The sequence below is a fragment of the Petaurus breviceps genome, unplaced genomic scaffold, assembly GCF_028583685.1.
Source record: "Petaurus breviceps papuanus isolate PSGF00001 unplaced genomic scaffold, PetGlider_PUasm1.0 90925, whole genome shotgun sequence".
Classification (NCBI taxonomy): domain Eukaryota; kingdom Metazoa; phylum Chordata; class Mammalia; order Diprotodontia; family Petauridae; genus Petaurus; species Petaurus breviceps.
In genome coordinates this window covers 10,477,151-10,503,346 of record NW_027187380.1, presented here as the reverse complement: position 1 = coordinate 10,503,346, position 26,196 = coordinate 10,477,151, and the positions used below count along the sequence as shown (strand labels likewise).

General features: G+C 39.2%; 1 protein-coding gene and 1 pseudogene across 2 annotated transcripts in view; one reads left to right on the top strand and one right to left on the bottom strand.

The window, feature by feature from the left end:
• ERN1 (endoplasmic reticulum to nucleus signaling 1) overlaps positions 1-26,196 on the top strand; it is a 138,043-nt gene that overhangs the window by 14,562 nt on the left and 97,285 nt on the right. For both annotated transcript variants that reach the window (XM_069076285.1, XM_069076286.1), the window contains exon 2: positions 23,834-23,954. In XM_069076285.1, the coding sequence (XP_068932386.1) occupies positions 23,834-23,954 (121 nt within the window). The remainder of the gene's footprint in view (positions 1-23,833; positions 23,955-26,196) is intronic.
• On the bottom strand, positions 6,609-7,089 carry LOC138152255 (small ribosomal subunit protein eS24 pseudogene; annotated as a pseudogene).

Sequence of the window (26,196 nt, the reverse complement as noted above, 5' to 3'; positions counted from 1 at the left end):
ACTGAAGGTTTTAAATCGAGAAAAATGCTATGGGAGAAGGTTTACAGGGAGTTTCTATTGCTTGACTTTTATTAAATGGTCTCAGCTTTATTCTGCACAAATGAGTCTCGAGGCCTGTAGCCTAGCAATATAATTAAAGTATGGTGCTTGCTTAAAAAACAGAGCCAGTGAATCATAGGCCATGAATGATTCATTTGCTGGCAGCAGATCACCTTTCCCAGAAGTTCATTTTTCCCCTCATTTTTTCCTGTCTTCCTTTGGAGCTGTTGCCTCATCAACAAATTATGATTAACATTTAAATACCCATTCTGGGCAAAATGCCACTTTGTAGAAAGTAGAGTCAATCACTCACTCAATCAATCAACATTTATTAAATGCTTTTTTGTGCCAGATACAAAGATAGTCCAGTTCTAGCCCCAAGGAGCTCACAATCTCATGGGGAAGAGAACATGAAAATCATTGTGTATAAAATGTACAATATATACAAGTCGTATGTAGGATGAATTAGAGCTCATCAATAGAGGGAAAGTACTTGAATTAAGAGGGATCAGGAAAGGCTCGTTGTAGAAGGTAGATTTGAGCTGGGACCTGAAGGAAGCCATGGGAGATGGAGATGAGGAGAGAGAGCATTCTAGGCTTGGGAGAAAGGGAATGGAGATAGAGCAATGGGGCGGTGGCAGATTATGAAGGGCTTTGAATGCCAGAGGATTTTATGTTTGATCCTAGAGGTGATAGGGAACCACAGGGGGTGGTGTGACAAGTATAACCTGCACTTTTAAGAAAACTACTCTAGCATCTGAGTAGGGGAAGGCCTGGAATGGGAAGAGATTTGTGGCAGAATGAGTAGAAGAGAATAGAATACTTCTCATCCATGCTTTGAGCAGAAAATTCATGTTCTTGACATTAGAGCCTGTGGGACATAAGGATTTTCCAAAAACCTTTTCAAAATGCAAACTTCCTTTCATAATTTGACTCCAAGATGAGAGCCTGGATTTTCTTTCCTTTCTCCCATGTTTTCTTTTCCTTTCTTTACAGAACACAAACTGTCTTGTTTTAAATTTCACTACTTTAGAGGCTTTTTCTAAGGAGGAGTCCTAAACATGTTTTTATTGGGGTTTAACATTGTCTTTGGAAAAATTTATGTTCTCCTAAAGGTGACTCTCATGAAGAGGATGAAGGGTCATTCTGCCATATAGTTTCTGGTCTGTGTTTTTGTGTTTTAAAATCAGTGATGTCATTTTGTATTGTCACCCCTTGTCTGGTTGGGCAAACTAAGTCCCCAAATAGAGCCAGCATCTTTCTCCCTGGGATACCTAGGCATGGATATTTACATTAGGAACAAGAATAGTTTGCTCTACATAAGAGAGATTTGTGATTTCATGTATGGTCCTCGTTTTCTTTTCCATAATATGTATGGAAATGCTTGTTTTTTTTTTATTCTTTAATTTATTAATTTGTTTCCTTTTAGTTTACAGGATTCAATTCCACAATTCCTTGAATTTCACATTTTGTCCCCCTCCCTCCCCTCCCCCCCATGGCATCTTATAATCAAGTATAGGATCTGTAAATACTTTCACATTATACAATGGTCAGGTTATAAGGATGGATTGTACCAGCTGGAATGAAAAATGGTAAAGAGGACATAAAATCAAATAAGAGAACGAAAAAGATCAGGTATTTTGCTTCCACCTGGATATAAATTTAGTTCTTTCTCTGGATGCACGTTTTTCTCTCCATCGTGCGTCTTTTGGGATTGACTTATATCCCTGCATTGTTGAGAAGAGTCCAGTCTATCAAAGTTGGTCATCACACATACGTTGTGTCTGTAATTGTGTACAAATTCCTCCTGGTTCTACTCTTCTCACTCAGCATCAGTTCTTTTAAGCCTCTCCAGGTAAATATGAAGACCGCCTGCTCCCCGTTTCTTATAGCACAATAGTATTCCATAACATGCATATACCACAACTTTTTCAGCCATTCCCCAATTGATGGGCACCCCCTTAATTTCCAATTCTTTGCCACAACAAAAAGAGCTGCTATAAACATTTTTGTACATATGGGTCTTTCTCCCATTTCTATGATCTCTTTGGGATATAACCCTAGGAGTGGTATTGCTGGATCAAAGGGTATGAAAGTATTTATAGCCCTTTGGGCATAGTTCCAGATTGCTCTCCAGAAAGGCTGGATCAGTTCACAACTCCACCAACAATGTATTAGTGTTCCAGTTTGCCCACATCCTCTCCAGCATTTGTCATTTTCCTGTTTTGTCATCTTAGCCAATCTGACTGGAAAATGCCTGTTTTATTTGGCATGTGTTAAATCCAGAATTTAGAAGAAAAAAGATAAAACATTATTTTTAAAAGGAATGAGTCTAATAATGCTTCAGTATCATGAAATGTTGTTGTTGTTTAGTCTTTTTTTTGGTCATGTCCGACTCATTGTGATGCCATTTGGGGTTTTCTTGGCAGAGATACTTGATTGGTTTGCCATTTCCTTCTCCAGTTCATTTTACAGATGAGGAAATTGAGGCAAACAGAGTTATATGACTTGCCCAGGGTCACACAGTTAGTAAGTGATTGAGTCTGGATTTGAACTCAGGAAGATGAGTCTTCCTGACCCCTCTATCCACTGTACCCACCTATCTGCCCAGTGTTATTCCCTGTCATTTGTTACAGCACAGTGATATTCCATTACATTCACATACCATTTGTTCAACTGTTCCCAAATTTATGGGTACCCAGTTTGTTTCCAGATCTCCACTACAACAAAATGTAATGCTATAAACATTTTTTGTACATTTTTTCTCTTCTGTCTTTGATCTCTGTGGGGAATGTATTCCTAGTAGTGATATTGCTGGATTAAATGGTATGTAACTTTAATGACTTTTTTTTGTAGAGTTCCAAATTGTTTTCCTGAATGGTTGGGCCACTTCCAGCTCTACTAACAGAGCTTTAATGTTCTAGTCCTACTCTAGCCCTTGAAATAATTGTCATTTTCCTTTTTTTTTTTAAAAATCTTTGTGAATATGGTAGGTGTTAGGTAGGATCTCAAGAGTTATTTTAATTAATTCGCATTTCTCTTATTATAATTGATTTGGAGTATTTTTTCATGTGGTCATTGATAGTTTTCATTTCTTTTTTAGAGAACTGACTTCATATCTCTTGACCATTGTCTATCAGGGAATAACTTTTGTTCTTATATATTTATATCAATTCCCTAAATATCTATAGAATTGAACTTTTATCAGTGAAAGGAAAGATTTTTTTTTAGTTAACTATTTTCCTTTTAATTTTAATAGAATCAACTTTGTGCATAAGCTTTTCAATTTTGTTGTCATTTCAGTCATGTCCTACTCTTCATGACCCCATTTGGGGTTTTCTTGGCAAAGATGCTGGAGTAGTTTGCCATTTCCTTCTCCAGCTCATTTTACAAATCAGGAAATTGAGGCAAGCAGGGTGAGGTGATTTGCCTAGGGTCACACAGCTAGTAATGTCTGAGGCCAGATTTGAATTCTCAAGAAGAGGTCTTCCTGACTCCAGACCTGACATTCTATCCACCCAGCTGACCAGTTTTAGTGAATCAAAATTGTCCTTTTTATCTACTGTGATCATCTCTGTTCCTTATTTGGTTAACAACCCTCTCCCTATCCATGATTGTGAAACCTTCCCTTCTTCCTTTTTCCTCTGCTTTGGTTATGAAATGGTCTTTTCTTCTTGGGTCACATTTCCATTTAGAGTTTATTGTAGTAATTGGTGTGAGATCTTGGTCTAGAGATAAATTTCTAACTTATCTGCTTCCAACTTTTCCCAACAGTTTTTGTTGGATAATGTCTCTTCTCTTTACACCAGTAGTTGGTATTCTTGAATTTGTCAAACATGATGCTGTCATGTTTTAATGCTTCTGGGCTTTTTGTACTTACTTAGCATTTGTTCCATTGATCAAATTTTTCCTTTTTTTTCCTTTGCTTTTTGGAGGGCAATTGGGGTTGTCTTTTTTTTTTTAAACAAACCAAATAGTATTCATAATTTTTACTTTGTAGAACAGTTTGAGATCTGTTTTCTCACTTTTTTTTCATTATTTCCCTTGAGATTTTTTATATCATTTGTACCTCTAGATAAATTTTATTATTTTGTCTCGTTTAAAAAGTAACCGTCTGATAATTTGAATGGATTTAATAGGAGGAAGAGAGAAGGCTGTATTGCATTTGGAAAATTGTGCAGCACTTTAATAATCCCACACTTTTCCCTGAAAGGAAAACCATCTTTTTAATATAATATTTTTTTTCTGAGGAAGCTGTATAGCTATGAATCATGGAATACCAAGCTTTCTTAGTAACCAACATTTTGGGTTTTGCAAGGGGTAATGCAGAGTGGGTGTAAATCGGTTACGTCATATTATGAACAATGAATTTCATGAAAATATATGGCATAAAAGATATCATGGTGGAGAGTGAGGGAGAGAACTGTGAATTGGTCAGAACATTTTGGAAAGCAGTATCCATGTTCTTTGACTTAAATGCTGTGTGTGAGTATGTGTGTATGTTTGGACATATATTATCTCATTTGATCCTCATAATAACCCTGTGAGGTAGATGCCATTATTGTCCCCATTTTATAGATGAGGAAACTAAGAAAAATTAAGTGACTTGTCTAGAGTCTCACTCTATGGGGCAGCTAGGTGGCTCAGTAGAACGATTGCTGGACCTGGAGCCAGGAAGTTCAAATCTGGCCTCAGATACTGTGTGACCTTGGGCAAGTCACTCAATCCTGTTTGCCTCAGTTTCCTCATCTGTAAAATGATCTGGAGAAGGAAATGTCAAATCATTCTAGTATCTTTGCCAAGAAAATCCCAAATGGAGTCAGGAAGAATAAGACACAACTGATACAACTGCACAAGAACAACAGCTAGAACCTCGCATGTGATTCAAGTGTTTGAAGCAGGATTTGAATTCAGGTCTTTCTGACTCCAGTGCTCTATCCACAATGCCAAAACAACTGAAATTGAATGCTATGAACTTATAATGGAGGAATGTGGAGGTGGGCTACTGCAGGCAATGTCAGGCTTTTCTTAACGTTTTGGGGTCTTGATGAGCAGCCTCTTCTCTTTTTCCCGTTTTTATTTGGAAAGATATGAAGAAGCGTAGGTGACATGAAGGCAAAAGGTGCAACTAAAACGTATTTTTTTAAAAAAAGATATATGACCATAATGAGAAATGAATCAGTCATTTTAAAGGATAACAGATGGGGACGGCTAGGTGGCACAGTGAATAGAGCACCAGCCCTGGAGTCAGGAGTTCCTGAGTTCAAATCTGGCGTCAGACACTTAACACTTACTAGCCACGTGACCTTGGGCAAGTCACTTAACCCCAGTTGCCCTGCCTTCCCCCCTCCAAAAAGCAAAAACACCCAAAAAACAAAACAAAAACAAAAACAATAAAGGATAACAGATAGACAGCCTGTCATTCAATGAATACAATTCATTGTATACAATGTATACAAATGTATACAATGTATACAAAAATACAATACATTGAATACAATTCAATTCAATACACTCATTCAATGAATCCATAAAAGAAAAGGCATTAGGGTTTCTGTGTGCCAAGCATTGTGCTAAGTGCCTGGGGTACAAATAGAAAAAAAAAATCAAAACCAGACAGTTCTGGCATTCACTGAAGGATGTCATACTCTAGTTGGGGGAGATTACCCACATGTAAGTTTAGCCGGGCAGATGGCAAGTGCCCAAAGATCAAAGGGGCAGAATTAAGAGTACTGGGCACAAGTCTGACAAAAGCAAATTGGGCAGCTAGGCGTCCCAGTGGATAGAGTGCCAGGTCTGGAGTCAGGAAAACTCATCTTTGTGAGTTCAAATCTGGCTTCAGACATTTCCTAGGCTGTGTGTCCCTGAGCAAGTCACTTAACCCTGTTTGCCTCAGTTTCCTCATCTGTAGAATAAGCTGGAGAAGGAAATGTCAAACCACTCCAGTATCTTTGCCAAGAAAGTTTCAAATGGGTCGGACATGACTGAAATGACTAAACATCATCATTGACATCGGCAGATTTAGGCTGGAGATAAAAGGAAAACTTCCTAAAAAAATAGTTGTCTAAAAGTAGAATGAGAAGCCTTGGGAGGGATTGGTTCTGCCTCCCAACTGGAGGCCCTCACACAAAGGCTGGACATGTCACCGGGTATGACATAAAGAGAGCTCTGTTTCAGGAATGGGCTGCATTAGGTGGCTTCAGGGGTTCTTTCCAACTCTGTGGTCTTCTGATTAGTAGGTCCCTTCCTACTTCCTACTTCTTCTCTGTGGGCTAGGCAAGTGAGATATTACTACTGTACTGTAGTGGTTTAACCTGGCATTTGGAGCCCCTGGCCTCATTTCCCATTGGATGACTCACATATCCTGTGCTTTTGTCTCCCTACATTTTTGTCCATGATGTTCCCTTTGCCTGGAAGGCCTTAAATCTCAGAATCTCCATGGTTTGAAAGCCAACCCATTTCTAAAGGCCCAATACCTCCTTATATTGTTTTGTTTTGAAGTTTTACATAGTTTATTCATGGTCAGGTGAAAAATTATCTTCACAGATAGACATAATCCATAGTGCCTTTTATTCCTTCTTTTCGCCAGTGCTGACATTTGCCTTGGCAGTACTCCTGACTTTCTTCATTCTGTTCTTGCGTTCCTTTCACTGCTTTCTTGATGTCTTTTTCTTCTCATACAGGCCATGCCTTGCAAGTCTGTGCTTTGGTTCATTTTTCTTTGCATAGTCAAGGGAATCATAAATCATGCTAAAGCCTGTTGTTTTGCCATCACCAAAATGGGTTCTGAATCCAAAGACAAAAATGACATCTGGAGTTGTCTTGTATATCTTGGCTAGTTTTTCTCGAATTTAAGTCTTGGGCACTGTGGCCTTTCCAGGATGAAGGACATCTATAACCATCTGTTTGCGCTGAAGAAGTCCGTTTGTCATGAACTTCCTGGTTCTGATGGTTACAGTGTCATTCATGGTGGCAGCCGCAGGAGAGGGGAAAAAAGCACCTCCTTATATTGTTACCTTCTTTGTGAAGCCTACCACAGTGTTCATTCCAGTCATAAGTAATCCTTTCTCTGAATCCCCGGAACACTTACTGCTTCGTGGCTCCATATTACAGGTTTCCCCCATACCACTATTGTGGGTGTATCTTATGTTCTCTCTTAGAATTGTACAACATTAAAATAGCTAAAGGGAGCCTGGAGGCCATGTGAATTTTACAGATGAGGAAAATGAGGGACAGAGAAGTTAAGTGACTTGCCCAGGCAGCTAGGTGACACAATGTTAGAGTGCTGGGTATGGAGAAAGGAAGAGCTGAGTTCTAATCCTGCCAGATAATTACTAGCTGTGTGACCCTGGGCAAGTCAGTCAGTCTCTTTTAGCCACAGTTTCCTCAGCTGTAAAATGGGGGTAATAGCAGCATCTATCTTGCATGTTGTATCAAATGATATATTTGTAAAGTACTTAGCATAGTGTGGCACATAGTAGGAATTTTATAAATGCTTATTCTTTTCCCCCTCCTTCTCCCCTTCCTAGGTTGTATAGCTAATAAGTATCTGAGGTGGGATTTGAACCCAGTTTTTCTTGAAGGTAGAAATAAGATTAGCAATGCCTTCAGTATTCAGGGTGAGGAGGAGTAAGAAGTTGATGATGATACTAAGGTCATGAAGCTTGATGACTGGGAGGATGCTGGTCCCAGTCAACTCCCAAGGACTTCAACTCAATTCAGTAAATATGTTTGAAGTCCAGTGCCCTGTCCACTGAGCTCTGTTGTCTCTCAAAATTAGCTGAGAGCAGAGACTCTCAGGAGTGGGGAACCTGCAGCCTCCAGGCCACACGTGGCCTTCTAGGTCCTTGGGTGAGGCCTTTTCACTGAGTCCAAATTCTACAGAACAAATCCTTTTATTAGGGGGATTTGTTCTATGAAGTTTGGATTCAGTCAAAGGGCTGCACTTAAGGACCTAGAGGGCCACATGTGGCCTGGAGGCTGCAGGTTCCCCACCCACTCTATATGTTTGTATCCTCAGTGGTACCTGGTACACTGTGTTTAGCATAGTTTTAGGAGGAATGGCATGAAGGATGTCATCAGAGGGGTTGATAAGGTCATAAAACTAGAAAAGATGGGTTGTCAAGAGTGAGATATGCCTGGTGGACATCCTGTGTAATCTTGATTATCTACACCTTATTGGTTATCTATCATGTTGGTTCTTTATATGATGTCATGAGATCTAGAGAAGACCTCAGAGTGTCGGGTGGAACATTTATAGGAAGACACGAACAAGCTGCATAGGGTAAGATGTGGATGGGTTGCCTTCTTTACTGCCGGAGGGAACACCCACATCAAAGCAGTCACACAATTACATCAAAATATCAAAATATGTTCCTTAGCGTTTACTTTCAGAATATATTATTATTAATATACCTAATATCAGAATATATTACTAATATATTATTAATACATCAAATACCATACTATATTATTAATATATCTAATATAGAATATATTATTATTAATATATCTAATACTAGAATATATTAATATATCTAATACCAGAATATATTATGTCTATCAGAATATATTATTATTAGTAGTAGTAGTAGCACTTTACAAATATTATATGATCCTCACAACAGCCCTGAGAGGTAGGTGCTGTTATTAGCCCCATTTTATAGATGAGGAAACTGAGGCACGTAGGGTTAAATGACTTGCCTAGGGTCATAGAGCTGCGAAGGGTCTGAGGCCCAATCTGAACTCAGGTCTTCCTGACTCCAAGGCTAACAGTCAATCTACTATAACACTTACCAGACTAAAAAAAAAAGTATGGCCACGAGTGGTGCTGATCCAGAGAATTGGAATTTTTGATTTTTCAGAGTTGGAAGAGACCTCTTTGGATGTATAGTTCAAACCATACCTGAAAAAGAATTCCCCCTACAACTTAGTGTTAATCCATCTTTTGCCTGAAGAGTTGCAATGATAGGGACTCCTCTCATTCCAGTTTTGGATAACTCTGATTGTTAGGAAGTTTTTCCCCAATACCAAGGCTAAACTTACCCTTTCTCAGTTTCCGCCCAGTGCTCCTCATTTTACCCTCTAGGACCAAGCATAGCAAATCGAATCCCTCTTCCTAGGGACAGCCCCTCAAAGACTTTAGCCTCTGAAAACAGTTTTTTCTTCCCTTTTTGCCTTTCTTCCTTCTCCCCTTCTGAATCTCTCTCCCTCCCCTCCCCCTTCTGCAGGCTGAACTCATGTCATAAATTCAAGCTGTTCATCACCCTGGTTGTCCTTAGTAACCTGGGGCAGCACTCAGTCTCTAATGGTAACCTGCTGCCTGTAATCAACCCCATTCTTCCTCCCTCTCTCCCAGAAGTCATTCTGCTGTTTTTGGTGTCTGGGATACGGGGGCCCCTTCTAGAACCCAGAGGCTTGGTTCCTCCATGTTGGTCATTCTTAACTATTTCTGTTTCCTGTTCCAAACTTGATAAAACTGGGCAGTCCAGCATTGCTGCCTGATACATTTTTGCCTACTTCTTTCTCTAGTCGTCTTTGTCAGAGTCCAGGCTCCATCTACCCTGTAGCCTTTGTTGCCTTAATTTCCCCTCCTGAGAAACTTCTGGCTCACTCACATGCCTGCCCAGCTATGTAACAACTGAAGAAGAGATGTTTAAATTTTGCCTCTGAAAAGAGAACAGGAAACCAAAATGCATTTTTACCAATCTGCAGTAACCTGTTTGTATGGAATTGTATAGTTTTGGTGGTGGTGTTCAGTCATTTCAGTCATATGTAACTCTTTGTGAGCCAGTTTTGAGTTTTCTTGGCAAAGAGGCTGCCATTTCCTTTTCCAGCTCATTTTACAGATGAGGAAACTGAGGCAAACAGGGTTAAATGACTTGCCTAGGACCATACAGCTAATAAGTGTTTGAGGCCAGCTTTAAACTCAGGAAGATGAGTCTTCCTGACTTCAGGCCTGGCACTCAACCCATTGTGTTACCTACCAGCCCCAGGATTTATATGTGTGTATGTATGTGTATATACTATATGTACATATATTTTACATATATACATACATTTGCTTTTTTTTTTCCATTAGCAACTTAGCAAATAACAGATGTGAACCTTTCAATACACAGAAAACAGAAAAAGGGATTGCAGGTGAAACTGTACACTTCTGTCAAATAGTTTGTTTTTTCAAGCACTTATTAAACTTTGACAGCAGTAACAAAGCTGCTCTCCTTGTCTGTGTCCCCTTCTGAACTTCCATCTGTTCTTATCTATGGATTTTTAAAAAATACTTCATTTTTTAAAGGCTTCTTTGTAAGTTTTTTTTTTTTTTAAGTTAGAGGAGGAGGCTGCAATCATTCGAAACAAGCCAGTATTCTGACTTGATTATCTCTCCCTTCTTGTTGCAAGCTGCCTGGTCTTCCTTCAGGAAGCCATGTGTCATCCTGCTGCAATAAATCTAAGTCAGGCTGCAGTTTGTCATTGAAGTGGACCTTGCAGTTCAGAATCTATTGTTCTGCACTGTTTGGTAATGTGCGTCAGCCTGGCACAATCATCAAAAGACTGACCTGCTTTCATCAAAGAAATTGGCAGCTGGTGTTGCCATCTTCACCATCAAACACTTTTACTGTCATGACTTGGGGAGCTCAGCATGCATTGTGGGAGGGGGTTTAGGGTTTTTTTGGTTTGTTTTTGTTTTAAAATTTTGATTAAAGTAGACAGAAGACTGGCTCAGGAATCAGAAGGCTTGTGTTCAGGTCTTACCTCTGATTCTCACTGTAATGTGCAAGTCACTTCATCTGTGTGAGTCTTAGTTTCTCCATTTGTAAAGTGAGGGACTGGACTAGATCACCGTTGAAATCTCTTCTCGCTCCGCTTAGATCTATTTTCCTATGTCTTTTCCGTTTTCTAAAGTCCCAAGTTGTAGCTCAGATTTCTGTCCCAAACACCTTTTAAAATGTCCCTCTCTTCATGAATGTCCATTGGTATCATCCGTGTCTTTGGAGAAGTCATAAGATTTTGAATTTTAGTATTATCTGAAAGAATCATAGAATTCCAGAATTCGGTAGTTAGAAGGACCTTAGTGGCCATCGAATCCAACCCACATAAGGCCACTCTTGAGTGAGAACAATCATTCAAAATCTGTGAATCTACTTGGGATTGATGAAGACTTTTTGTGTTTTGACCCTATTATTCCAGAGGCATTATCCATTATAATAGGGAAACAACATGGCTAAGTGGATAGAGTACTGGGCTCAGAACCAAGACCCAGGTTCAAGTCCAGGCTCTGACACTTGCTAGGTAAATCACTTAACTTCATGGGGTCCCAGTCAACTCCCAAGGACTTAAACTCAATTCAGTAAATATGTTTAAAGCACCTAGTGTGCTAAGTGCTGGGGATACAGAAAGAGGCAAAAGACAGTCTCTGCCCTCAAGGAACTGATGATCTACTTATAAGTCACAGACGGGTTGGTTTGGCATTAGTAACTTCCATTCTATACCAACACAGTAGGGAGGTAGTGTCTTATTAATGAAACAAGCCATAGATTATTAGAGAGGAGATTTTTTCTTTTTAGGCCTGACTGCTATGAGCTACCTATGTGATATTGAATAGGACTCTGTGAGCCTTGGTTTACACATCTGTAAAATAGATTGGGCTAGTAGTTGCCTTAGGCAGTGGTTTCCAAACCACTTTGATTGTCTATGACTATCAGGAGAACATTTTTACTCATTATTTATATGAATTAATTTTATATAATAAATATTTTAGAAAGCATAACAATAAAAATTTTACAAGAATGAGATAGAGATGAAATAATATTTCATCTTAGAGTCAATAGTGTCCCAGACAAAAGATAATGAAGGTCTGAACTTCTGAGTAGAGAGATGGGGACAGGTAGGTGCAAAGGCTTTTGTGGAAAGTAGAAACAAGATTAGCGACTGCTTCGATATTTGGGGTGAGGGGATAGTAAGAAGTTGAAGATGATACCAAGGTCATGATGCTTGATGACTGGGAGGATGGTGGTGTCCTGGACACAGTAATAGGGAAGTTCAAAAGAGGGGTGTGTGTTGGGGGGAAGGATAGTGGGATGAGACCTGTGAGGCAGATTGCAGCTCATCCTTGTCTCCTTATTCTGTGCAGTTGACTTTGTCCCACTGAAAATGAAAAGGGTGGAGGTGGGTCTTGTCATCCACTGGGATGGCCCTTGGTGATCCACAAGGAATAGAATCAGCTGAGGTTGCAGCCATGAGGTGATGGGGGGGCAGGCGGGGAAGGGGGAGGTATGATGCAGATACATGAGGTAGTGTTCCTGCTGTATCCAGGTTGAGTTTAGATTATAACCCTCCTGAGAGACCTCCTCCAAAGCAGAAGGGGTAAGGATGGGAATATAATCATGAGAAGAGATGGAATGGGTATGGCTTTGGGTGAAGGGGGTGTTGTGGCTATGGGGGAGACAAAGACCATCAGCTTGCTATTGTATGCATGTAGCATAGTGCCTGATAGCTCATAAATGTCTGCACCCTTCCTTTCCCTCTTGATAGAAAAGATAACCATTATTATACTTTAAACAGGTGGGCTCTGGAGAGCAAGTCAGTACAGTCGTCTCAGTCTAAGGTTTATCTCATAGTGTTTAACCTACAGAATAAGGCTTGGTGACATATTGCACATGAGGACAGTGATTAATGTGAACCTGACTGTGTTTGTAGATAGTTCAGTGTAAACTGGAGCATTTGGCTTTTTTTTAACTCAGGGATAGTATGTTGACTGTAGCATATTGTAGAGAGATGGTTGGATCAGATGTTTTATGTCTAATTTAACAAGGTACTGATGCTCTGAGAATTTAAACAGGAAGAATTTTGGGTCTCACTAAGGCCAGTACCACTTTTCTGTAAAAAGAAGTTAGATGGCTACCATTGATTTTTAAAAATATCATAGTCATTTTTGGACACATAAATCTGTCACCACCCCCATTCCCACTTGTAACAAAAAACAACAAAACAAAAACTAGTTAAGTAAAAAATTCAATGACTTTGTTTGACAAGGTATGCAATCCCATGCCATCCAAACCTGTAGTTCTCTGCCACTTTGCACAGAGAAGCTATCAAACCCTATCTTTCATTAGAATTATAGAATTCAGAGCTAGAGGGACCTAGATGGATCATCCATTTCAATCTCATTTTTCAAATCAAGAAGCAAACCCAGAAAGGAGAAATAACTTGCCATCTTGCCCATATTTAAAACCTTTTAAGGCCTTTGCTTTTTATTGAGAGATCTTTAATGCTAGAAAATACCCCCACCCCCCAGTAACTATGTTAGTGACACTGGGAGAAATGTATACACTTAGCCCTGGGGGCTCAAGAACCAGTTTGGCTGAAATAGGGAAAGTTGGCCAGTACAAGGTCTTCCTACTTAATCCTCAAAAATTATTGTGAATGGGTCTTTCTGCATAAAGAGAAAGAATTTTCATTTAAAAATTTCCCTTTTTATTATGAACTTGACAGATATCAATAAACACAGATATTCTCCATTTAAAGACTGACAAAAGGGGACTGCATATGAAACCATGAATCTCTACTGCAATTAGCTTGTTTTTTAAAAAAAGGTCTATTTTAGCTTTGCCATGTTAGTTCCCATATCACCCTGCCAATCTTTGTTCTTTCTGAGCCTCCTGCTTTCTTTGATTCCATTTGGATGTTCTTTTTTTCCTTTTTTGGGGTGTAGGGATGGGGTATTGCTATCATCTATCTTCTCCCCTCCCCTCCAAAACAAACGAGTGAGCAAAAAAAAAAATCAAATATATACATTCTTTAGTGTCTGAATCTATATGTCTCATTCTGTACCTCAGGTTCATTACCTCTCTACCTAGAGGTGAAAAGTATGCTTCATTAGCCTTCTATAGTCCTGATTAGGTATTGCATTGATCCAGTCCTTAAGTCTTTCACAGTTGTTTTCCTTTATGGTATTTTATTTATTGTATAAATTGTTCTCCAAATTCTGTTCACTTACTCTGCAGTAGTTCTTTCAATGTTCTTTTAGGTTTGAATAGATCCCTTTTGACATTTAAATGAGGATTATGTGAGATGATATATGTAAAGCTCTTACATATTATGATGCTCTGTAAATTTTCTTATTAGCACTTTTCTTAGGCCACAGCAATATTCTGTTACATTCCTATGCCATAATTTGTTTAGCCATTGCCCAGTTGATGGATATTTATTTTGTGTACAACCAAAAATGTTCCTACCAACATTTTTGTGCATCTAGGTCCTTTTTCTCTGTCTTTGATCATGTTAGAATATGCCTAGTAGTAGAACTAGTGAATCAAAGTCAGTTTGTTTACATATTGCTTTTTAGAATATTTAGATAAGGAGCAGCTAGTAGGTGGTGCAGTGAATAGAGCACCGGCCCTGGAGTCAGGAGGACCTGAGTTCAAATCCAGCCTCAGACACTTAACACTTACTAGCCTTGTGACCTTGGGCAAGTCACTTAACCCCAATTGCCCTGCCCTTTCCCCTCCAAAAAAAAAAAGAATATGTAGATAAACTCACAGCTCCACCAGTGATACAATGGTGTGCTTGTTCTCCCACAGCCCTGCCAACAATTTCCATTTTCCTTTTTTGGTCATCTTTGCCAAAATTATGGATGTGAGGTAGAAACTCAGTGTTATTTTAGTTTGCATTTTTCTACTTACTGATGATTTGGTGCATGCTTCCTTAGTGTTGGCTGATAGCTTGCATTTCTTCTTTCTTGTTCATATTCTTTGACCACTTACCTATTGGGGGGATAACTTACTCACATATTTGTATCAATTCCCTATACTGCTTTATCAAAGAAATTTACTGCAAAGATTTTCCCCCCTCAGTTCACTGCTTCTGTTCTAAACCTGTTTTGTTATTGTTTGTGCCAAACTTGTTTAATTTTATGTAATCAGAATTGCCCACTTTATCTCCTGTGCTCCTTTCTATCCCTTATTTGGGCAAGAAATCTCCTTTCCATAGCTGTGAAAGTTGTCTCCTTTTCTAATCCTTGAATTTGCTTATGATATGACTGTTTATATCTATGTCACATGACCACTTATAGTTTATTAGGGTGTATGGTATTAGATGTTGAGATCAACCTAACTAATGTCAAATTGTTTTCAGTTTTCCTACCAGTTTTTGTCAAATAGCAAATCCTTAGTTGGAGTCCTTGGGTATCTAAGACTATTATGCTGCTATTTTGGATTGCTTGTAAGCATTATATGCCTCATCTGTTGCACTGATTAACTTTTCTATTTTTTAACCAGTAACAAATAATTTTTATGACTTGTATTTCTTGGTATGATTTGAGATCTGGTACTGATAAGGTACCCTTTTTTTTCTTACTTTTTTTTCATAGTTAAACTAAGGTTAGTTACCTTATTTAGTACTCCCCTTTCCAATTACATATCTATGTGAGCCTGAATTTTTTTCAGCTAAGAAAACATAAAACAGAATTGAATGCAGAAGCCAGCAGAAGAATCAAGCCAGATATTAAAGAGCTTTGCAACACTATGTAAAACAATGTAATTCTTCTCACTAATTATTTTGAAAATAAAGTTATTTTTCTTAAAAATAGTATTTGTGTTAACATATAATGTGTTTATTTGGTATTTTAATGAATTAATATTTAAAAATTGTTCTATCAGTTTAAATTCCTAATGTAGTAAATATTGATGAATATAACCCACATAAACAAAAGTTCTTTTAGGTCCTCAATAATTTTTTTTTTATTTTTAAGCAATCGGGGTTAAGTAACTTGCTCAAGGTTACATGGCCAGTTATTTCTGGGTGTGGTGCTGAGTATCTGAGCCCGGGATTTGATCCCCAGGTCATCCCAACACTGGAGCCAGTGCTCTTACTCGCTGAGCCACCTGGCTTCCCCTAAGCAATTGGGGTTAAGTAACTTGCTCAAGGTTACATGGCCAGGTGTTTCTGGGTGGGTGCTAAGTGTCTGAACCCGGATTCAAACCCCCAGGTCATCCCGACACTGGAGCCGGTGCTCTTACTCGCTGAGCCACCTGGCCGCCCCTAAGCAATTGGGGTTAAGTAACTTGCTCAAGGTTACATGGCCAGGTGTTTCTGACTGGGTGCTAAGTGTCTGAGCCCGGGATTCTCCAGGTCTTCTCAACACTGGAGCTGGTGCTCTTACTTGCGGTCCTCAATAATTTTTAAGAATGTAAAGAGACCAAACATTCTGAAAACAGCTGTTTCCCAGAGGTGGCAAACTCTCAACCAGCTGGCCACAAGCTTCTAGCAAAAATCCTAGAACCTGATTAAGAATATAATTGGGAAGTGTTTAACAAAATAAATTAAAATATTATAGAGTATACATAATGTTCATTTGTGGTTGTCTAAGTTAATTCAGCCAGCAGGAATCCAGTTTCTTTTTGAGTTTGACTTTACTACTTGAAACCAACTTCATTAACAAATGAAAATGAAAAATGAGCCAGCCAAATTCTAGTGTTGTACCTGTTTTGGGAGGTAGTTAATTATACCAGACCAAAATCAACAAAGATGTAAGTTAAACTTTCCCTGGTTTGGAAACCAGTTAAAGCTTGACCTTTTCCTCTTTGCAACTGGTGGCTTTGGTCCAGAGCAAACTTCACAGTCAGCTGACATCTTTGTTGACTTTCCTGCAAAGAGGGCTAGTAGTTCTGTTAGTGAGAAGGAAACATATGGTGGTTTTCTGATGACTGGTGTTTTGCTGATTCTAAAGCTAAATGGTTCTTTAGACAAAAAACAAAAAACCCAACCCCTTTATAATAGCACTACTATGTGTGCTAAACACCTCATAATTTTAACTGATTTGATCCTCACAACAATCCTGGGAGGTAGGTACTATTATTATCCCCATTTTACAGATGAGGAAACTGAGGCAAACAGATTAAGTAACTTGGGGTGGCTAGGTGGCGCAGTGAATAGAGCACCGGCCCTGGAGTCAGGAGGACCTGAGTTCAAATGTGGCCTCAGACACTTACACACAAAACCAAGCCATGTGACCTTGGGCAAGTCACTTAACCCCAATTGCCCTCCAAAAAACCCCAAACAACAAGATTAAGTAACTTGCCTGTGGTCACACAGCTTCTAAGCGTCTGAGGCTACATTTGAACTCAGGTCTTTATAACTTGAGGCCTAATGCTGTGTCCATTGTACCACTAGCTGCCTCATGATGAGAGAAGGCCCAAAATTTTGAATGGGTAGGCCAGTTGGAAGTCAGTGAAACAGATTAAGGGATTAAGGAACAAGAAACAGATATTTTAAAAAATTATTTTATTAAAAAAAATTGGAATATATATATGACCCTCACTCTGTCATGTTTCTTGCAGTCACAAATACTAATGGAGTTTTAGGCTACCTTAATGGGATGGCGACATTCTGAACAAGGGAGGTTGGATACCATCCACAATATTGTGTTCATTTCTGTGCACTGAATCAAATGGATCAACAAATGCATAAATGTATGTGAATGAATTTTAGAAGGAACCTTGACAAATTGAAGTGTGTCCAGAGGAGAATGACGGAGGTGATAGGATTATGGGATTTAGAGCTGGAAATTACTTTAGCGCCCATTCCCCTTTCCTCTTCCCCCCTTACCTTACTTACCATTGTACAAATTAAAAAACTGATGCTTAGAAGTGGCTTTCCCAAGGTCATAAACTGTTCCTTCTCACATGCTGCTGAACTGCACAAAAGGAAATCACACAACCTTGCTCAGTAGGCGCACTTCAGATTTTAAATTATCTAATCTCAACCTGGTCTTTACTGCCACAGGGAAGTCCTTTTACTCCTTAATTCTTCTCTATCATACTCCTCAATAGAGAACACTTTAAATGTCTTCTCAAAAATCTCCTCTTGAGGTGGCCAGGTAGCACAGTGAGTAAGAGCACTGGCTCCAGTGTCAGGATGACCTGGGGATCGAATCCAGGCTCAGACACTTAGCACCCAGCCAGAAACACCTGGCCATGTAACCTTGAGCAAGTTACTTAACACCGATTGCTAAAAAAAAAAAAAAACAAAATCAACCTCCTCTAGCTCTCTTCCCAGTCCTACCTCCAGAGGACCCCATCTCAGACTTACTGAGAAAATAAGACCATTAACAATGATATCCCTCTTCTCTCCCTTTTTGCTTTTAAAAATCCCCCGACACCATCATCATTCATTATCTCCTCTTTTGCTCTACTCTCTGATGAAGAGGTGACCCTTCTCTCTCTCTTTTTTTTTAAAGCAGTTGGAGTTAAGTAACTTGCCCAAGGTTACACAGCCAGTTATTTTGTGTGGGTGTTAAGTATTGGAGGCTGGAACTGATCCCAGGTTCTCCTGACTCTGGGGCCGGTGCTCTTACTGAGCCACCTGGCCACCCCTAAGCAGTTGGGGTTAAGTAACTTGTTCAAACTTACATGGCCAGGTGTTTCTGGGTGGGTGTTAAGTGTCTGAGCCGGGATTCGATCCCAGGTCATCCCCACTCTGGGGCCAGTGCTCTTACTCGCTGTGCTGCCTGGCTGCCCCCTCTCCTCCCTTTCAATAGCCAAACTCCTGGGAAAAACAACCTCTACTTTTTGCCCTCGCTCTTAGATCTCAGTCCCTTGCAGTCTGGTTTCCATCCATATTACTCAACTGAAGCTGCTCTCTGCAAAGCCCCCAACAGCCTCTTAATTGGCAGATCCAAAGGCTTTGGCTAAGCCCTGTTCCTTTGACTCTGTTTCTTGTGGGTATCATGAAAAATGGAAAGGAATATTGATCTCACTGGTGAGCTTAACATTGGCCCAAATCCAAAACACCTGGACTGGTTCTATTAGCTGACTATCGACCTGTTTGTATTACGCAATTGCCATGGTAGCTGTTTCCCAGAATTTAGGGCAAAAATGAAGAATTCTATTTCTATGGAAAAGGCAGGGCTTCTGTGAAAGTCCTGAAGGATGAGATTGAATCCTAGAGGAAACCTTTGCCATATTTGTTTATCCAAGGATTTGAGGGTGACTCAAAATGAGACAGTCGCAGCCTATCTATTTGGCCTTTCCTCTCCCTTTTAATCTTGTGAATGTGCATTAGCCAGGCTTATTAGGTGTAAGCCACAGATTTCACTAGTAGACCAATGGCACTATACTAAGCATTGGGAAGTCCCAGAATCACAGGATTTTTTAGAGCTGGAAAAGGATCTTAGAAGCCATCTAAGACACCCCTTGCATTTTACAAAAAAGGAAGAAAGAAAGAAGAAAAGAAAGAGGAAAGAAAGAAATTCAGACTTAGAGAGGGGAGATAGAATAAGTAGAGCTCTGCCTCCCAGTCCAGTGTTCTTTCTTTAAAAAAAAAAAAAGAAAAAGTTTTAAACTATCCGTGTGACCTTGGGCAAGTCACTTAACCCCAATTGCTTAGGGGAGGCCAGGTGGCTCAGCGAGTAAGAACACCGGTCCCAGTGTTGGGATGACCTGGGGATCAAATCTGGGCTCAGATACTTAGCACCACACACAGAAATAACTCGCCGAGTAACCTTTAGCAAGTTACTTAACCCCAATTGCTTTAAAAAAAAAAAAGAAAAATGTTTTATAGAGAATATGAAATAACCATAACAGCTATTATTTATATAGCACTTTAAGAATTACAATGCACTTTACAAATATTATCTCATTTTATTGTTACAACAGCCCTGGAAGGTAGATGTTATTATTATCCCCATTTAACAGATGAGAAAATGGAGTCTGAGAGAAGTCAAGTGGTTTTCCCAGGTCACACAGCTAGTAAGTTGTCAGAGGTCAGATTTAAATTCATGTCTCTTCTCATTGAGTCATCATTGAAGTCCTTTTAGGAAATATTCATAGGATTATAGTATCATAGATTTTTTTCCCCCTTTACTGGAATTCAGCAGGCTATATAAGAGTAAACTAGTAGATGAGAAGGTCATCCAAGACTATCAGAGAACAGGTAAACTTGCCATGCTTTGTCATTTAATCATCAGTACAAGTGAATATAATCCAGCAGGCATTTATTATACTCCTACTGTATACCAGGGTACTATGCTAGGTGTTAGGGATACAAAGAAAAACTAAATAATCCCTGTCCTCAAACAAATTTCATTCTGCTGAGGGTGATATCTGGGTAGTGATGGAAGGGAGTAGTTTGCAGTTACCCTAAAGATTGTTTAATGGCATCTAAATTAAAAGGGTAAATGAAATGAGATGGTAAAGCCCCTGGAAGTCAGTCACTAAACATTAAGCACATACTATGTGCTGCTGTGTTAAGCACTAGATTATACGCAGGGTAAACCCTCTAGAGACCAATCCTGGATTTGAAGTCAATAGGCTGTGAAGGATCTTTGTACAAAAATGGTGGTGGTAATTAATGGCGCTCTTTTAAAGTTCACAAAGGCTACATTCATAGCATCCTGGCAATTGGTAGTATACCCATTTGACAGATGAGAAAAACTGAGGTTCAGAAAGATTAAGATAATTGCCTGGGGATCACATAGCTAGTAAGTAATCAGTCTTATACTTGAATCTGAGTCCCTTGATCCCAAATTTTGTTTTCTTTCTATTACACTCTCTTGCCTGGTAGCTTTTCAGAATTTGTTAGAGTAAGTAGAGCTTTCTTCACTTCTGATACCGTGGAGGTCATTTGCCTGTCACTGTAGCACTAGTGTCTTGTGGAATCATCCATCTTCCTCATCTCTGACCCTGATTCTGGGAACCATCCTATGTACCTCCATTGTTTGAGACGATTTGATGGGTTTGGGGGTATCCATCCATAGCCCCATAGATTTAGCTAGAATTGCTCTTGAAGACCACTTGGGCCAATTTCCTCATTTTACAGATGAGAACATTGAAGGATTAAGGGCTAGTGGTAGTAGTAATAGTAGATAGTAAGTGAACTCAGGTTCCCTGACTCCAAATGCCCTCTTTGCACTATGCCACATTCATTTGGTAGGAGGTAATGCTTAATGTGGTGATGTCCTCACTTCCATGAAGATTCTAATTAAGTTTTTTCTCTTGGGGAAATTTTAGGCTAAGCCTGATTTCCTGGCCCTACCTTTCCCCTATTTTCCCTCCTACATCTGTCATAGTGATATTGTAACTATCTCCTGGAAACTACTACCCAACATGGCAGGATTGGCAATTCTTCATATGCCCTGCCTATTGAAGAGGATGAATCAGAATTCAAACTTCCAGCTACCAAAAGATTAACAGGCAGAGCGTTCTATTAGTCATTTACATTTACATACATGTCAAGCCAGTATCTGGCACACAGTAGGTTCTTCAAAAATGTTTATTGATTGGTTGCTATGTCAATGTCATCTGGAGAGCAATATGTCTACCAATGTCAATGACCAAAGTCCTATTTTATGATAAAGTAATATAACCCTCATGAGGCATAGGTAAGTCATAGAGCCAAGGCCTAGCAGGAAGTGTAGACATCAGCCACCTAGTCCAAACCCCTCATTTAATAGACAACACAGAGGTGTGATTAGTAGTACAGATCCAGTTTTGAACCTGGGACCTTGGATTTCACATCTAGTGTTCATTTCTCTACATCCAAATTCAATTGAGTACATTGATCCATACCTGAAAGGTCAAGCAGGTACATCCCTTTTCCCCAAGAGTTTATACATTGTTCTTCTTAACTGTGCCAGTCTTCCTGATGGTTATTTAACCTTTTTTTTTTTTTAAGTAAAGACAGAAAATGTCTTACTGACCTTCTAGTGCCGTCTCATAATTCCTTGTACCTTCCCAGGTTTTGGAACACTAGAAAAGGTTAAAAGGATAAGAGAAGCTGCCAGTTGTGATGTGGTTTCTAATGTCACCAAGGACATCATGTTGAATCATCATCTAGGCTTGCTCTGAGTTACTTAATCTCCATTTTATCTGTTGAAACAGCTTTTTTTTTTTCTTTTTCTTTTTTGACAGTTGAGAAAACCACCTTGGCTAAGGGGATGAGTGTTTCATTTCATTTCACCAGCCAACCATAGATAATTCCCAGCCTGTCGTTTCAGAATCTCTCAGTCTTAGCAGGAGTTTCTTGTTTCCTTACCAACAGTAGCATGATGCAGGTGCCATTTTAAAATGACAAACCATTTTTAGGTTTTGACTTGTGATGAGACCATTTACTAGCGTCTAATTAATTAAAATAATGTAAATGGATGTTGAAGGCTCATTTATTCTTGGGTCTAGATTCAAATTAAATGCATATTAAATGCCTTCTCTGTGTTGGTCACTGTGCCAGGCCCTGAAGGAGATAGAAAGATGAAATCAGACACAGGTCTTACAGGCTAATGGGGGGATAAGACATATAGTAACTGTTAACAGTAAAACAAAGAACTATGAGATTTTCAAGGATGGAGCAATCACTTGAAACTATCAAGATCTGGGGGGTTGGGGGAGGATGAGTTTAGACTTCATGGAAAAGAAAAACCTGGGTCTGGGTGTTGAAGGGCCTTCTCTATGTAGCATCCCCCCATAGTAGCATACCCCACATGCAAAATACTTACTTTGCACATAAGATATAGTATTAGAAGGACCAAGTATGTCAGTTGTCTCAATTTTCACAAGAATTTTTAAAAGAATTAAAATTTTTTTACTATTTTTCTATAATTTGCCATAACTTCACCTATTTGTGCAAGTGTACTTTTAAAAATTTAATTTAATTTATTTTTTTGTTACATTTTAAGTTCCAAACTGTCACTGTCCCTCCCCAACTGCCCTAGAGAAGGCCACTGTTAGATACAGAGATGTGTGTGCGTGTGTGTGTGCATGTGTGAGTGTGTGCATGTGTGTGTAAAATCATACCATGCATACTTTAATTTATCAGTTTTTTTCTCTGGAGGTAGATAGCATCTTCCTTCATAAGTCCTTTGCAAATGTACCTGTAAAAACAAATAATTACAAATATGTATTATAATTTTACTTTGAAATAAAAAAATTTATCTTCCTCTTTCTAGTATGTGTAGATACACTGGACAATTGGTCGTTGTGATATATCTAATTTCCTTTGTAATCTTGTGTATTTGAATTAATCCATTTAAAACCATATTTCTGAGGTTTCCATGAGGCAGCTAGACTGTGCACTGGATAGAGTGCTGGGCCTAGAGTCAGGAAGACCTGAGTTCAAATCCAGCTTCAGACACTTACTAACTGGGCCAGTCACTTAACTTCTGTTTGCCTTAGTTTTCTCAACTGTAAAATGGGGATAATAACACCACCTCAGAGGGCTTTTGTGAGGAATAAATGAGAAAACATTTGGAAAGCACTGAGCCCAGGGCCTGGAACATAATCGGTGCTAAATAAATGCTTTTCCCCTTCCCTCTCATCTTCCTTTCTTGTTTTTAAGGTTATGGTTCAGAGCTTAGCAGAGTGCTTTGCAGAGAATAGGTTTCTAGCAAATACTTGCTAAACGAATAGATTCTTGAATTCTGTGGCCATTGCAAGATGATCCCCTTTTAACTAAGAAGGTAACCCATAAAGAGAAGGGGAAATTTAGAGAAACTGAGAACCTTTTTTCCCCTTCTGTGGCTATCTCAGTTTCCCCACTCCAGTGGCACCACTTTGTCAACCCGATTTCATATGTTCATGGAGTGTTTGAAAGGTTCTTCATTTCCCTATCTGTCAGTCACTAAACATTTATTAAGTACCTACTATGTGCAGGAAACCTGTGCTAAGTGTTGTAGAAGGAGTTTGTCTATCATTAAATTGGTCATCTTTTAGTTTTAGCATGGCGGGGGGAAGGGGGCTGTGACTTTATGATGAACCAAAATGAAGAAGGGGGCTTATGAAATGTTTTCTCCTTGCCCTTTCAGAGTTTTGGAAGTACCAGCACTGTGACCCTTCCTGAGACCCTGTTGTTTGTTTCAACTTTGGATGGAAGTCTGCATGCTGTGAGCAAGAGGACGGGCTCAACTAAATGGACGTTAAAAGAAGGTAATTTGGAGTTCGCCCTGGGATGAGATGGGCATTTTGTTGGACTGCTGGGAAAAAGTGAATAGTGGTGAACCACTCAATAAGGATGTTTCATAAAGGAGAATGGGAATGGTGGTGAGGAAATGGATCAGTCCTGAAGATGATTTAACAGTGGCCAGCACTGGTTTAATTACTTTGTCTGGTGCATTAAAGATTGTATGCTTATTTATTAGAATGTCGTTGGTTCTGGTTGCTTCTGTCTAACCTTTGTGTTTGTGTACCTACTACTGTGGCTTTTTAATTAAAAAAATTTTTTTTGCTTTTTGGAGGGGGGAGGGTAGGGCAATTGGGGTTAAGTGACTTGCCCAAGGTCGCATGGCTACTTTTTGTGTTAAGTGTCTGAGGCCGGCCGGATTTGAACTCAGGTCCTCCTGACTCCAGGGCCAGTGCTCTATTCACTGCACCACCTAGCTGCCCCTACTGTGGCTTTTTAAAACAATAGATTTGTCTGGTTGGATTTTATAAAAGTGCCTTTAATTTTTTAAAATATATTTATTATTGGGTTGTTGTTTTTTTTGCCCCTTACAGTATTTCATAGACATTTACTAGCTGTGAGACCTTTAACAAGAATTCTTGTTGAATTATGATCTTGGCTTGCTCTGAGTTGTTTAATCTCTGTTTATCTGTCAAAATAACCTTTTTTGGGGGGGGGAACACAATAGCACCTATCTCTCCAAGTTATTGTGAAGTCAAAAATGAGATAATATTTGTAAAGTACTTAGCACAATGTCTCTGGCACATCATTTTTGTTGCTGTTTAGTTGTTTCAGTTGTGTCCAACTCTTTGTGACCCCATTTGGGGTTTTCTTGGAAAAGATGCTAGAGTGGTTTGCCATTTCCTTCTCCAGCTCATTTTACAGATGCAGAAACTGAGGCAAACAGGGTGAAGTGACTTGCCCAGGGTCACACAGCTAGTAAGTATCTAAGACTGGATTTATACTCAGGTCTTCCTGATTCCAGGTGCTTTATTTATTACACCACCTAGATGCCCATTTGGCATATAGCAGGTACTTTATACTTCCTTCCTTCCTTCCTTCCTTCCTTCCTTCCTTCCTTCCTTCCTTCCTTCCTTCCTTCCTTCCTTCTTTCCTTCCTTCCTTCCTTCTCTTTCTACTTTTCTTCTTTCCTTTCTTATCCTCCTTGTATACAGTTAAGCAAAACAAACACAATGACCATATTGGACATTGTATGTCTCATTTTATGCCTGTAGTCTACCACCTTTCTACAAAGAAGAGGTGTGTCTTCTGGAGGCAAGACTGGCCATTATGATGACCTGAATTCCCGTTTCTTTCAGTGTTGTTTTCTTTTACATTGCTGTGGTCATTGTATATGTTGTGCTCTTAGTTCTGTTGACTTTGTTCTTTGTCACTTCCTTTGCCAAGCTTTTGAAAATAGTGCAACATTATTAAACAACATTCCATAATATTAATGTACCTCTGTTTGTTCAACCAATCCCCAATCAATGGGCTCCCATTGTTTCCAGAGATTTTTTTGCTAACAGAGTGTTGCCATAAATGTTTTGCTACATGTATAGGACTTTTCTCTCTTGAACTGTCTTGGGCATATGCCTAGTAATAGGATTCTTGGGTCAAAAAAGATAAGAACAGTTTAATGACATTTCTTGCATTATTCCAAATTGTTTTGTTTTCTTTTAGAATTTTTGTTGATCTTGTCTATTTTTATATAACCTTCATTTCCAAATATGACTCCTCATCCCCTAGTGCAAAGAGCCATTCCTTTTAATGGAAAAGAAAAAGATGAGGGGAAAAAAAGCAGTTCACTGAAGGACCAAAAGTAAAATACTTAGCTTATTATTTCTAAATTAGTTTTCTTTGATTTTCCATCTTTTAAATCTATCTATATAACTGTGGTGACATTTAGATATGCTTCAGAGAAATGTGAGAATTATATTTGATTCATGGAATTGTTTTCCTAAGAAAAGTCCTGCCAGGCCAAGGTTTAAGGGCTTTCAGAATATTCTCTGTTCACTGCTTATGCTGACTTGACCCCAGGCAATGGTCCATTCAACCTGTTCTTTTGTTCTTTCCCTCCCCCACCCCTGGTCTCTAACTACTTACCTTCTTGAGCACAGAGCATGTTCTTTCATCAAAAAAAAAAGTGCTTATTAGCATTCTCAGAAGAAAAACATTTATAGATTTCAAAAAGTTACTGCACATAGCTTGAGTGCATCAATGACCATCCCA